Source organism: Elephas maximus, chromosome 7 (assembly GCF_024166365.1).
Source record: "Elephas maximus indicus isolate mEleMax1 chromosome 7, mEleMax1 primary haplotype, whole genome shotgun sequence".
Taxonomy (NCBI): domain Eukaryota; kingdom Metazoa; phylum Chordata; class Mammalia; order Proboscidea; family Elephantidae; genus Elephas; species Elephas maximus.
In genome coordinates this window covers 38,880,929-38,895,639 of record NC_064825.1, presented here as the reverse complement: position 1 = coordinate 38,895,639, position 14,711 = coordinate 38,880,929, and the positions used below count along the sequence as shown (strand labels likewise).

General features: G+C 46.4%; 1 protein-coding gene across 1 annotated transcript; it reads right to left on the bottom strand.

Annotated features, from left to right (window-relative positions):
- Nucleotides 1–12,555: 12,555 nt before the first annotated feature.
- Nucleotides 12,556–14,420, bottom strand: FAM181B (family with sequence similarity 181 member B). The gene has a single exon (XM_049889651.1). The coding sequence runs from the start codon at nt 14,269–14,271 to the stop codon at nt 12,997–12,999; it is 1,275 nt and encodes a 424-aa protein (XP_049745608.1). The 5' UTR covers nt 14,272–14,420; the 3' UTR covers nt 12,556–12,996.
- Nucleotides 14,421–14,711: the final 291 nt, after the last annotated feature.

Genomic DNA, 14,711 nt, shown 5'->3' with positions numbered 1-14,711 from the left:
GACATGATCCTACAATTTTGGCTAATGTCAAAATTAGTTCTATCTTGAAACTTAAGGGATAACGAGTTTATGCTAATGGGGGAGGAACAATTTGGAAAAGGAGAGTGTGAGTGGCTGCACAACTTGAAAAGATAGTAAATGTCACTGAATTGTACATATAGAAATTGTTGAATTGGTGTATGTTCTACCATACAGATTTTCAAAAACAGCCTAAATAAATAAATAAATATTGTTTAAAAATATGAGTCCTGTCTTTGATCACGTTATAGTTGTACATTTTGTCAGCTTTGTGAATAAAGCACACAGAAAAATTAGAAAGTCGTTAATAGAGGGTGAAGAGCAAGCGGTAACGGAACATGACGCCAATTCCGCAACCTCTCTCAGAAGCATCTGGCACAGGGCAGTGGTTTCCAAACTCTGCTCCAACTGTGGCCCAGCTGCATCAGGCCCTTCAGAGAGTCAGGTGGAGCCTGGGTTATTTTTCAAGCCTTGTCCCAACTACAGGTGATCCTGATGCACAGTCAGGGCTAATAACCTTTCTGATTTCCAAGGTATGATTCAGCTCTAAAATCCCAGGTTTTTCTCTTACGTTTAGAACTTTTACCTCAGCCCAAGGGGAGTAAAAATCTCATTCAGAAGAAATGACACTAAGCCAACCTAAGAGTCAGTTACAACTATTATAAAAGAGTCAGCGGCTGTTAAATATTCAACAGGACTTTGATCTTCCACAGATTCCAGATGAAATGGAAGTAAACTCACAGCGAAAGGAAGAGTTTTATCCTCTTACTATATTACTTTCAGATTCCACTAATATTTACTAATGCTTGGTACTTGGCGAACATTTTGCTGGAGGCTGTTTATATCTCAGATCATCCTCACAACCACCACTTAGAGATGAGGAAACTGCTAGAAATTGTGAGTGACTGACTTATCCAGAGCTAGTAAATAGCAGCATAGTCTACATCCACTGGAAAAAAAAAACCCTTACCATCGAGTGGAATGCGACTGGTAGTCGGACATAGTAGAGCTAACCCACAGGATTTCCAAGGAGTGCCTGGTGGATTCGAACTGCTGGCCTTTGGATTAGCAAACATAGCTTTTAACCACTACACCACCAGGGTTTCTAGGCTATACCCAGGTCTTAGAAATAATGGTATCTACAAATGCCTGAAGGCCTACTATGTGCCAGGTCCTTTGTCAGTTGCTTACGTATATGATTTCTAATCTTCACACACACACACACACACACACACACACACACAAATCCATTACCATAGAGTAGATTCTGACTCAGCAACCCTACAGGACAGAGTAGAACTGCCCCGTAGGGTTTCCAAGGAGCACCTGGTAGATTCGAACTGCCAATCTTTTGTTAGCATCCGTAGGTTTTAACCACCACACCACCAGGTTATTCCCACTTTCCAGATAAGATAATCAATGCTTGGAAATGACATAGCTGGTAAAAGGCAGAAACAAAACTCAAACCAGGTCACCTAGGTCATTGTAGTATGGCCCCTGTCCCTCAGGTCTTCTGCCTCCAGTCACAGGGCTGCTGCTGCTGTAGCTGTGTTATTTCAACACTTAGTGCTGTTTTCTTAACTTGCTTTTAGCAATTGGTGTGTGGTAATGTAGAGCAGCAAAGGTAATTGTGGCCCTGCTCAGAAAGACAATGATAATTAAAGTCCATGCTGCAGTGCTTCCTGTTCCCTGTGCCATTGTGTGGAGAAGAATGGCTTTTTTACAATGTTCTGGCAGCAACCCATGACCCACGCCTGTGCCAACATAATTCAGATTCTGTCCAAGTTCTGGGCGGCTGTTCAAATTTGTCCCAAGTTTCTCCGGGCCAGTGTATCCCCTGCCATGCGTTGAATTCTGTTGTTATGAGCAGCATTGATTCAAGAGGTTGGCTTCTGAGCCGCACTCTGCACCCAGGACACGGGTGTCCCGGGACTTCCTGAGAACAAAGCTGACCACCCACCCACAGGCCCTCAGAGGGAGGTCTGCTCCCCGCCAGGAGCAAGACCAGACACGCAGAGCATGGTGGGAAGATGCTCCATTCCTGCCTGGCTACTGAGGTCCTTTGTGTGGGGTTTTGTTTTGTCTTCTGCCATTGCTCACTCTGCCATTGCTCCATAACGAACCAGATCATCTAAAGGGGCTGGTTAGTCACGGATTCCAAGTCATTGTGGACGGATGGGGTGTTTTCAGTGCCAGAGCTTCCAGTGACCTTTTAAATTCTGAGAAGAAAATCCTGAGGCATCCAGAGCGCTTCCTCACTGGATGCAGAGAGAGGAAGGGACCAGGAAGTTCAAGGCTCTTTTTCAGTTCAGCTCTTGCTGAGGCCTTTTTGAGCAATAGTGGTAGCAATAATAATTTCCACTTAAAGGTGGTCTTTATATAATGCTGGAGGCTCTATCTATGCCATCTAATGCAACCACAACCTTGTACAGTGTCATTAACACCATCTGAGAGAAGAGAAAAGTGAGGCTCTAGGCACACAGCTAAAAGGGAAAAGCAGGAACTAAAATTTGGTTCTAACTCCAATGACTCCAGAGAGGCCCCTCAACATTCAGAACACCTAACTCATGTAGCCAGGGCCTACCCACAGAGCCCCCTATCAGAGAGTAGGGAGTTTAGTAAGAAAAGTTTCCAGTTAGACCTGGGTGGTACAAACGGTTAACGCATTTGACTGTTAACCGAAACGTTGGAGGTTTGAGTTACACAGAGGTGCCTCAGAAGAAAGGCCTGGCAATCTGCTTCTGAAAAACCCACCATCAAAAACCCTAGGGAGCACAATTCTACTCTGACACACATGGGGTCGCCATGAGTTAGAATCGGCTTGACGGCAGCTAGTACTGGTAGACCAATATAGGCGGGATTAGTAAATGAACTGTGAACATGGAGGAAGCCTCCCTTAGAAACAAGAAGCCCCATAATATTGGAAAAGGGTTTAAAAGGAAAAGCTCATGACCCAATGGATCCCAGAAAGAGAAGAAGGGAAGCTGAGTGGTGCTGGGTCCCTGAGATGACAAGTGCTAGAACCAGCCCTGACAGGGTGCTCCTGTGGCCTGGGCCTGAAGGAGGAGATTATCTTCCCGTTATGCACTGGGGCCTTCTCAGTTAACAGGAGCAACTGGCACCAGCAGATCTGTTCTTCTGGGTAGGACCAGTTTTCAATGGTGATGTTTAGGGCCATGGGCCTATACACTGCTTTTGTGCAAATTTAAAAAAAAAAAAAAGGCATCCCCTTCCTTGGGCACACGTTGGTGACAACTAGAGTAAACATGGGCTGGATTTTAGTCCTCTCATTCCCTTGGCCATGCGCCTTTATGCACACCCTTATGTACAGTTGCGTTTCTTTCTGTGTGGCATGACAAGTAATGACAGTGACAGATTTATGAGGCCCCAGTTCAAGACTCGCTTGGATGGCAGAGCCAGACTGAGTCCCCCTTTTGGACTCTATAAGTCTTTTGGACTGTCTAAACCTCTGGTGTTCTTATACACTCTGGGGAGAGAGGAAAACTCTAGGGGAAAGATACTAAGGCTTTATGCTAATAAGGTGATTCAGCATAACTGAACATGAACGAAACCTGGCTGTATTTCTGTCCTCAAATTGTGCAGTTGTTCATTTTAGTTATATTAGTTCTCCTGCTCCGAGTCTCTGCTCACTGTATACTATTCTGGTTTTCATGTCTTCTGTGTAAGTAGATCCTAGGGATTCACTTGGTTAGACCTGAATTTATTTCTGTTTATGTTTTTCACTATGTATTAGCGAGAAGTTTTATGGTTTACATATTTGAATCACGTGTGAATTTAGGCAGTATGAGTTTGTCCTCCAGCACTGGACCGGTTCTGGGCATTGACTACATGTCAGATGGAAAACATGTTTAAACTTGGGCAGATGGTGGTAGATAGAACTATATTCGGGCTCAGAGGGCAGGAGTACTCTGATCAAGTAGCAGTGTCTGCCATGAGTGCAGGAGCGACTAGTGGTGACCTTTCTGACGTACATTTGCCAACCCTGGACCACACTGAATTTCTGCATCTGTGAAGCGGATGGCCAGGCCCTGGTTTACAGCATAATAACTAAGGGGAACACGTTATTAATACTTGCCTCTGATTCGACATTTTCCGGTAGAAAGTGTGCCTCTCTTCCTCTAACACACCAGTGCCTCTTCCCCGTATTATACTACCCCAAACCTTCTCTGCTACCTCATTCTCCATCTTGACCAATAGCATTACCATTCACCCAGTCAGCAAACCAAAAATCTGTCATTTTTATTTCATTCTACCATATTCACCAAGTTTTATAAATTCTACTGCAGAAATATTGCTCAGTTTTGTCTCTCCATCCCCACTGCAACTTCCTCATCATCTGCATGATTGAAAAGCCTCTTATCTGTCATCTGGTCAACAGTCTCTCTCCCCGTAATTATCAATATTACCACCAGATTGTTGTTGTCATTGTTGCTGGGTGCCATTGAGTCAATTCTGACTCAGAGTAACTCCATATGACATAGTATAACTGCTCCATAGGGCTCTCTAGGCTATAATCTTTACAGGAGCAGATTGCCAGGTATTTCTCCCATGGAACCTCTGGGTGGGTTCGAACTGCCAACCTTTCAGTTACCAGCTGAGAGCACACCTAGGGCCATCATACCATCATATTATCTTCCTAAAAACCAGATCTGATCATGACACTGCCATGCAAATAAATTTTCATCTTTATATGAAAAATCTCTGATTTCACCTGTGATAATTCAGCAACCTTGGCCACTAAGCCTGGTGAAAATGGCAGGCTGGCACAAGATTATTGAGATGTATCATGAAGTCCCTCCATAAGATGGCCTGACTGACATTTTTTATTGCTATTTTCTACTTTGAGAAAAAAAAAGTTGTTTTTACACTATTGCCAAATAAAATCATAACTTACATAGCTAATTTTGTGTGTTTTTAACAACTCCACCAACTTTTGACTATAACAAAAAATTTCTGCTGGAAAATGAAAGGTGGGTCTTTTGCGGGGTGAATGTCAAAAAAGAAACCAGAACAGGATGAGAGACACTGATTAGGGCTTGGGGCTAGGAAGGCAGACCAGCTACAAGATCCTAGAGGAAAATAGAACCTGGGATTAGTATAAGATGGACTTGGATATGTGTTTGTGGGGGTGGGGTGATGCATTCAGAGTTGCTACACTCCATGAAAGGCAGTCAGAAAATAGGCAGCATCCAAGCTCCAAGGCATTTTGCTTCCACTTGAAACAGTGGCTGGAGCTAGCCCTGAATTTGGTGGCAAGGAAACAGCAAGGAGGGCTGGCAGTTCATTCACATGATAAATATTTGAGTAACTGTATGTCAGAAACGAAAAGTCCCTGGGGGTGTAACATCAGACAAGACACATACAGTGCCTGCACTCACAGGCTTGGTCTAGTGAAGGGGAAGAGTGTCAGGCCCGAGCTAAATGAACTGGGAGTCCCAAGAGAGGTCCAGGCCCAGCCGAACTTGAGTGGGAGCCAGGGCAGAAGCCATTCCACACAGATCAAGCACACATCGAGGTGGGAAGGGGAAAAGCTGCATCATCTTGAGGACACAGATGCTTGCCGGCTTTCCCACAACTACCACTGGATGCCAAGGTAGCCATTAGACCCAACTCTTGATGAGAACGAAGGAGCTCTAGTGGTGTAACAATTAGGCACTCAGCTCCAAACCAAAAGGTTGGTGGTTCAAACCCACCCCATGGCTCTGCAGGAGAAAGACCTGGCAATCTGCTTAAGATGCAGGCTAGGAAATCCAATGGGGGCAATTCTACTCTGTCACATGGCGTCACTGTGAATCAGAATCAGCTTGATGGTACCTAACAACAACAACAACTTGATAAGGGTAGACTCTCCATGCACAGTCAGGATAGGTTCTTATTGGCCCAGATGCCATGTTGAACAGAACCTGGAAGTTAAAAGCCTTCAGTATGTACAGTTGAGTGGAGCTGGATAAGACGGGGTTCAATAATAGCTCAGAGTGCTTAACAAGTAGCCAGTTGCAACGCTCTGCTACATGTGTGTCATTGCTTAACCTGAGAATGAACCTCATTTGCTGCTGAAAGCCCAAAAAGCCCAGTTCACATCAAGTTACTTCTGCCTCATGGCAACCCCACGTGTGTTGCAGTAGAACTGTGCTCCGTACGGTTTTCAGTGGCTGATTTTTCAGAAGTAACTCACCAGGCCTTTCTTCTGAGGTGCCTCTGGGTGGACTCCAACCTTTTGGTTAGCAGCCAAGTACTTTACTATCTGCATCATAGAGACTCTGATGACAGAGTCTCCTCAACCTGGAGACAGTTTCTAGAGGTTTTGTTACATCTGTACAGAGTCCCTTCCCTAGTGTTCCCTGAAATAATATTATAAAGTAAAACAAAATATAGTTGCATAGGTCCTATTTAAATACAAAAAAACTTTGTATGGCACAGTAAATTATTACTTTTTACTTATATTTTTTTTAAATCATAGGTAATAAATGGAATAAATGAATCTTCAGCCCTTTGACAGGAATCTAGCCTCATATTCATATTCTCTCTCTCTCTCTGTCCCTTTTCTCTCTCCCTCTCTCTCCCTAAATCTCATTTTATGGGCAAATAAAAATAAATATGATTTATTTTCACTTTGGAATGTTTTCAAGAAATGTTAAGTTTTTAAAGTAAGAAAAACTGCCCATACCATTCTTGTATTGTTTTATTCACCCCCATAATGACACTGCTCATTTCATGTACCTGAGTCTTAACTCCTAAGCTCAATTTTAGACTCAACAAGGGCAGAGCTTCTAGTTACTATTGATCTCACAGAGGAAAGTTTGGTCACTTTTATAGGCAGAACAATGATTGAAAGCATAGCATCAATACTCTCTACGTCTTTCACTAAATGCTCTACTCCAGGCAAATAAGTGTGCCCTTTGGCTGGATAAAATTCCTCTTATGGTTGCTATTGCCACATACATAATCCCTGTCACAATTAAAGTTCCTACCAAAAAGGGACTCTTTTTACAGAGTGGGTCCTCTAATCGTGGTATAAAATTATATGGCCATTTGACAGTTTTAAGGCAAAACTCAAATGAGACAGTGAGTGAGTAGTCCCCTTTTCAACTCTGAAGCCCCATAAAATTCATCCCCAGAAACCCGGTGCCATCAAGTCAATTCCGACTCATAGTGACCCTATAGGACAGAGTAGAACTGCCCATGGAGTTTCCAAGGAGCACCTGGTGGATTCGAACTGCCGACCCGTTGGTTAGCAGCCGTAGCACTTCATCCAGTAATCATTTATTACATATTACTATGAGCCAGATTCCAGAAAATGATACAGAGGCAGATACTTGCTCCCCAATAGAGGAGGTAGAAGGATAACAACTATTATAACAATATAATTAACTGCTATAAGAAAATGAGCCTGGGATCTTAGAGGATCAAGAGTAGAGTCACTTAATTAATCCAGGGCTGTTAAAAGAGAAGGTGACACTTAAGCTGAAAATGAAAGGCTAGGTAAAAATTAGCCAAACAGAGAAAGTAGAGGAGTCTCTTCTAGGCATAGGCACAACAGGAGTAAATTCACAGTGGTCATGTGGATATGGAGCATCTGCTATTAGCACTCCAGTCACAGAACATAGGTACCATTGGGAGAGGAGTAAGAGGTGAGGTTGGAGAGGCTGGTGGGAGCCATATCTCTAAGTTAAGGACTTTGGATATATATTAATATAGATTTATATAAAATTATGTTTATGTATACATTAGGACTTAATATAAAAATTTTCCAAAAGATATGAATAAGAATATTTGAAACATAATGCCTTAGAAGGTAGGTGGTAATAGGCCTTAGTAACCATTTGGACAGGATGGGAGGAGGTTGCAAGAAAGAGTGGGGCTAACTAGGCTGACACCACGTAGTAGGTTTAAAAAAAAATGGCCTGTTCTGTTCTGAGCATAAAGTTTGAGAATCTTATGGTAAGATGGGTCTAGAACGAAGGAAAGAAGCCAAGAATACAGGTGTGGATTTAGAGGTCATCAGTACATTAGTGATAGCTAAAGCCTTGGGAAGAGCTACCAGTATGCATGGAATGCAAAGAGAAAAGGGCAGAAATGAGGAAACCCCTGGGAACCCCAATGTGTGAGGGTTCCAGCAAAGAGAAGAAAGCATAGCCAGAGAGATAGGAGGAATACCAAAATCAAATGACATCCCAAGAACCAAAGGAGGAGTTCTAAAAAGGTGGAGACCAACTATCCAGCTGCAACACAGAGGTCAAAAAAAGTGAAGACTGGAGACCCCATGGTCTGGCAATTGGGGCTTTCAGTGGGAGCAATTTCCAAAAGACAGTGGGGCAGAAGTACACTGGTCAACCGTCCTGGTTTGCACAGAACTAATGGATTTCTTGGCATGTGAAACTTTCAGCACTGAAACTGGGATACCAAAACCAAACCAAACCCAACCCACAGCCCCAGGCACATTTGGGATTGTTGGTCATACCAGAATTCAAGGTGTAGTTAGTTAAGTTTACGTAACAGATGAGGTAGAGGCAAAAAAGCATAGATTATTTTTCTGAAAGACCTGACTCTAAAAGGAAAGAGTTGGTAATATTTAAAGTAGAATGCAGGGTTGAGGGAGCTTTTTCACTTCTGTTTTCCCATCTTTCTTTTCTTTTTTTTTTTTTTGTTAAATATCAATCTAAATATTTTTTGTAAGGTTAGAAGAAAAAATGAAGAAGATAAAGCTGAAGATATAACAGAAAAAGGATAATTGATGGGGAGCATCTTGCCCTTAAAAGGGAAAAGGAGCAAGGCTCTGAACTGTGAGGTCAGGACAAAGTCCTGCCTGCTCAAGGAAAAAACTCAGTGTGGAAGTCCTATTGCCATGGAGTCAATTCTGACTAACAGTGACCCTACAGGACGGAGTAGAACTGCCCCATAGGGTTTCCAAGGCTGTAATCTTTATGGAAACAGACTGCCACGTCTTTCTCCCATGGGACAGCAGGTGGATTTGAACCGCCTAACGGAATTGACTAGATGGCACTGGGCTGACTTTCAGTTAGTGGGCGAGAACTTAACCACTGTGGCATCAGGGCTCCTTTGTGGAGAAGCAGGGGTGGAAAATTGACAGGATTACTGATTACTGAGGTCCCCATTTTGTCAGGACACGGGAGTGAGGGAAAAGGTAGGGTGGAAGCTTGGGACTCTTTTAGAGGATGCAGGAAGACACTAAAACACGTTCCGGGCACAAGAAAGGCCCAGCTGAGATAGGGAATTATGAAATGTGGCATACAAGTGTACTAGTTACTACAGACTAGACTAGGATCCCTAGCCTGTCCCAAAGCATAAAATTATAAGCAGATTATAATTTATTTCGTGTCTGGGAAAATATCTACTATTGCACTTAAAAAGAATTCCTTATTGGCAATTAATGTGGCTAAACAAGAGATAAAAATACCTTTTAACAGGTTTCAATAGAAAATGGCATATACTAGGAAGCAACAATGTGTTCAGTCCTTGCCAGGTAGCTCAGGGCACTGCTTACTCTACTACAGTAGGTACTATGGTCAAACACAGGTGTGCTCAAACTGGAAAGCAGTGTGGGGAAAAGAGGAATCAGAGATAGGCAATATAGAGACTACAAAAGGGCCTAGCACACATTCTTTGCATCCTGGATAACAGGGTCTTTTGGAACCTTGGCGTAATACCAAGTCTTGGCATCCTTTGTACTACGTACTGGGCCTTCAGCCCCTTGGTGGACGTTTATACACACCTTATGTCAAATCCCCACAGTAACCTTTTGCAATAGATTGTTATCAGACTTTGCCAATGGGAAGACTATGTCTTAATATGGTTAAATAACTGGTCCACGGTTCCATGGCCGATAAATTAGTAGAGTTGAGATGTACCTACAATGACTGATTTAACCCTTCCCCACAGTCTTTCCAAATTTTCACCTACAAAATAGGGATAATAACAATACCTAAGCACAGACCCTTGTAAAGATTAAATGAAATAATGTACATGAAAGTGCCAGGTGCCCCACAGACACTGCATAGATGTTTGTCTAGCACAGTGGTTCTCAACCAGGGGTAATTTTGTCCCTCAGGAGACATGTGACAATTTCTACAATTTTTGATGGTCACAACTTGGGGGGAGGGTTGTGGGAGGTATGTTACTAGCATCAAGTAGGTAGAGGCCAGAAATGCTGCTAAACATCCTACAATGCACAGGGCAGCACCCCAAGACAAAGGATTATTCAGCCCAAAATATCAGTAGTGTTGAGCTTAAAAAAACCTGCTAGTAGTGGGGGGGGCTGGGAAATATACACTTACAAAGCAGAGCCTCAGGAGAAGGTCTTAACTGAAGACACTTGGAGATCTGGGTCTTGGATCCACTATTTGCTTTTGGCTAGTGATTTAACCTATCTGAGCCTCAGTTTCCGCATGAGGATAACAACTACCTCGTGATGCTATTAAGGGGCTCCGTGAGTTGATTCTTACCCCAAGGCCTGGCAGATGGAAATACTCAGGGTTGGTGTTATCTCATTATTAGTGAAAGGCACAGCACGCAAGATACTGGGACAGACCTGTTTACTGAACTAGGCAAGAAGGAAGAGGAAACATAAGAGACATTACAGTAACACTACCACCTTAGTAATAGTCACAAGGTTATTAAGGTTTTCCTAATGTGCAATTCTAACCTGTATTGGACTCGTATATAAAATAGTGTATATAAATTAAAAGATTGACAAACAATATTCTGTTAAGACAATGGAATTAATCATTGTTCACCACTTTGAAAGAAATTCAACAGACCAAGTATCTGGGAGTTGCAAAAGTTCTTTTTATCATTAACAGGACTCACTGCTATATTCCCTGTGCTGCTTTCTTAAGAAAGGTTTTATGCATAAGAGAGTGATTTAGGATTTAAAATTGCATCTGCCATTTCTTGATACCCATTTTTTCCCCCACAAATCCCTTTCTGAAACCATCACGGTACTTCTGACATGCACGAACATTGACCTGAATTTTAAAATATATTACAGTAACAGTGAGGTTTTGACTTGCTCAAATCTAGAGTTTTTTATACTCTGTCTTGGCTGCCTTGAACAGAGGTAGTTCTCCTTTGCAATGTAACCAATCGGTTGGTAACATCTACCTTATGTTTTCTTGGTGTTGGCCTCTTCATGCATTTTCACTGATTGGTTGAGAAGGGAACCAGTAAGCCAACACGTCTCCAGTACTGAGGGGCTCCCTCTTTCCCTCCATTCGGTCACTTCCCATCCAGTCTTACCTCCTCGGCTCCTCAACCATCCTGATGGTGCTGTGAGTCTTCTCTGCCACATTCATGGCTGGTTAAAACATTTCTCTGACTTTTCCCCCAAAATCTCCCTCACACAACAGGTCAGAATCCACTTTCCAGAGCCCCTTCTGATTCCATTCATCGAACCCGCTATTCAGAGAATAGAGAAACTCCTGTGGAAACTTCACAGCCTTTACCATTCTGCTCCATGGGAGAGTATGGGTATAGGGAATGAGGAGGAGCGGGAAGGTAGAATCCAAGTGGGGAGGGGAGAGATGGGATAAAGAGGATGCACAGCTTGTAAGGGAAAGGGCAGTTACCAGGAAAACAGATGGGCAAAAAAGAATTTGGGAACCCACAATCCTAATCTCTTCCGTATATAGAAAACATCTATATATGTACATATGTGTGTATGTATGTATGCATATCCCTGGAAGCACAATGGTTAAGCGCTCAGCTGCTAACTGAAAGGTTGGTGGTTCCAACCTACCAGCTGCTCTGCAGGAGAAAAAAACCTGGTTATCAGTTCCCATAAAGGCTACAGCCTAGAAAACCCTTTGGGGCACTTCTACTCTGTCCTACAGGGTCACTATGAGTAAGAATCGATTCAGTGGCATACAACATGGATGTATATGTACATGTGTTTATGTATATGTGTGTGTGTGTGTGAGAACACAGATTTGCATACCTGCAGAACCTTGTCAAGCACTGCAGTGGCCTCATGGCATTTTCTATATGTCTCCTCTGAGCTACCCAACAAACTGTGAAAAAGTGAGAAGTCCAGGATTATTGCCATCCGCACCCTCTCAGATGAGAAAATTCAGATACAGAGAGGTTATGATTTGCCCAGTCCCCACCTACCCACCCACCCAAAGTGGTTAGACAATGGGAAAAGCAAAGGAGAGAAATAGACTCCACATTAGGCAAATTTAAGCCTCCTGCATCAGACATTTGTGAGAAAGGCCTACAGAAAAAAATATGGGAGAAACCAATGAAATTAAATGGAGGAAAGTAGGCACTGGTGAAGAGACAGGAAGATGGAAGAAGGAAGGGGGCAGGAGGTGGGATTTAAGAAAAAGAGTCTTAGAGAAGAGAACCATACCTGGCACCTGGAAGGTCAGCAATGGACCATAGGCCTTAAATCCCCACTCCAGCTCAACGCTCCCACCTAGCAAAGCTAGGAAAACCATCCTCTAAGAAAACATTCAAATCAATAACAACATACCTCTGTTTCATTCTTTTCAAGACAGGCTTTAATTCATAATGCACTCAAAGGGAAGAGGAGGTACCAGGACATGTTTTGGAAGGGACAATTACACTAAAAATCACTGCACTCAGACTGACCTTTTGCTGAAAAGTTGGAGAAGGGTTGGGTGGCTACAGAAGCCGCCTCTTGCCCCTTCTACCATCCCCACCCGATTCCCTAAACTCCGTTTGGTTTCTTGATGTCTGGTGCAGTAAGAACCTACCAACGGCTTTTTAATTTTTTTAAAAAAATTTCCTGGGGTTGCGATTAAAACAATCTCCAATTCCTCTTCGTCTCTTTTCCTGAAATTTTTTGTTAATTGAATTTTTTTTTTAATCCCGGTTCGTCTCCACGTGCATTTTCCTATCGTTCTTTAGGTTTAGGAGAGACCCGAAGGCAGGCACAACCCACAGCAGTTTCTAAAGGGAGTGAAGGCTACTTCGCAGTCAGTCCCGGTGCGCTCCCTCCTCCCCTGGCACCTCTTCCCAAACCCCGTCCGGTCTCCAAAGGCTCGAGTAAGCCGTGCGGCTGTACCCCGCGCTGTAATCGTAGGACACCTGGGGGGGCGGCGGCGGGGGTAGGGCGCAGTCTGGGAAGAAGGGGGCAAAAGAGGCTAAATGGCCAGGCACATCCTCCCCTCCGGGGGAGTCCGCGGCGGCGGGGTACAGGGGGCGCAAGGGCTCGTTCAAGGTCAAGCCGCCGCGGGCGGCAGCCAAGGGCGTCTTCTTGGTCGGAGGACCGGGGGCGCTCCAGGGCTCAGGGTACAGCAGGTTCCCCACCATCGCCGGCGGCGGCTCAAACAGGCCAGGTTCCAGCTCCGGGGGTCCCCGCAGGGCAGCGACTCCAGCGGGGAACACATCGAGAGGCTCAGCAGCGAGCAAGACGCCCGCTTCCGTGCCAGCGCCGTAGTCGGGACCCAGCAGCTCGAAGAACTCCACGGCCTCGGCGCCCTTCTCCAAGTCGCCCAGGCTCACGCCGGGCCCCGACGGGCCGCACCCACCGCCGCCAGCCCGGGATGGCTCGGTGAAGAAGGACGGGGGCAGGTTGCGAGCCCGCAGCGGGACCTTCCTGGCGCCTGGGGCCACCGCGCCCCCTGTGGGGCCGGCCGCGTCGCCTCCCGTGCCCCCAGCGCCCGTTCCGCAGATCCCAGCGGCGGGAGCGGTCACCGCGCCCCCAGCCGGCTCGTCGCCCACGGGTACCTGGCGTAGCGAGTCGAAGAGCGCGGCCAGGCTCCGGCTCTGCAGGCTCGCAGCCGCCGCGGCCTGTGACGCCTCCCGCCGGGGGGCAGCCTTGCCGTGGGCCGGGGCGGCCACGGTCGGGGCGCTGGGGGCGGCGGGCGGGCGCTTGGCGGGAGTGTCTGCGGCGCCGGGGGAAGGTGGGCCGGGGGGCGCGGCGCCCATGAGGCCGCTGCAGCGCTTGATCTGCTTCTGCAGGTACTTGCGGTGGTTCACCTTCCGCTTGGACTTGCCGGGCTTGTCAAGTGCCAATTTGATGTTGCTGGACGCCGAGTCGATGAAGCTGAGCAGGTCGCGAGTGGCCTCGCGCACGTCCCCGCCCTCGGCTCCCGCCAGCTGCGCGCCCGCCGGCGCCCCGGTCTCATCGTCCTCGAAGCAGCAGCCCTTGTCCAGGGCTCCGAAGGCGCCCCCCAGCCCGTCCGGGGCACCCGCGAAGCCGAAGGGGACGAATGGGTGCGGGCTGAGGAGCGCCGCCTGCACGGCCATCGTCGCCGCTCCCGTGCGGCCGGTCGCGGTCCGTGCACCTCTAGCCGGCTCACACCCAGCGGCCCAGGCCCGGCTCCGGCCCCGGCGCGGCGCGCGCAGCGCAGCCTCCTCGCTCGGTGCGGGGCTCGCCGCTCAGCCTCCCAGGGGAGCTGATTAGGTCCTGTGAGAGGGGCGGAGGGAAAGAGCTCGCGGCGACCGCCCCGGGGCCGGAGGGGAGGGGCTTATTTAGCCTGGCCGGTCGGGTCGGGAGTGGGCCGAGGGGAGGGGGAAGCTTTGCTGGTTTTCTGGTATTTCATCACCTTAACCCCTTCGTTTCCCGTCGCCCCGCGGCGCTTCTCCAGGCTAGCGAGGAACGAGGAAGACAGGCCCCGGTGCAGCCCACAGCCTGTTCCACTCGCACAACCTTGCCCTGCCTCGAGAGGCTCTCCCTGGGGCTGAGA

Excerpts from the sequence above, each read along its gene's own strand:
- FAM181B (XM_049889651.1), bottom strand. The coding sequence starts at position 14,271 with ATGGCCGTGCAGGCGGCGCTCCTCAGCCCGCACCCATTCGTCCCCTTC.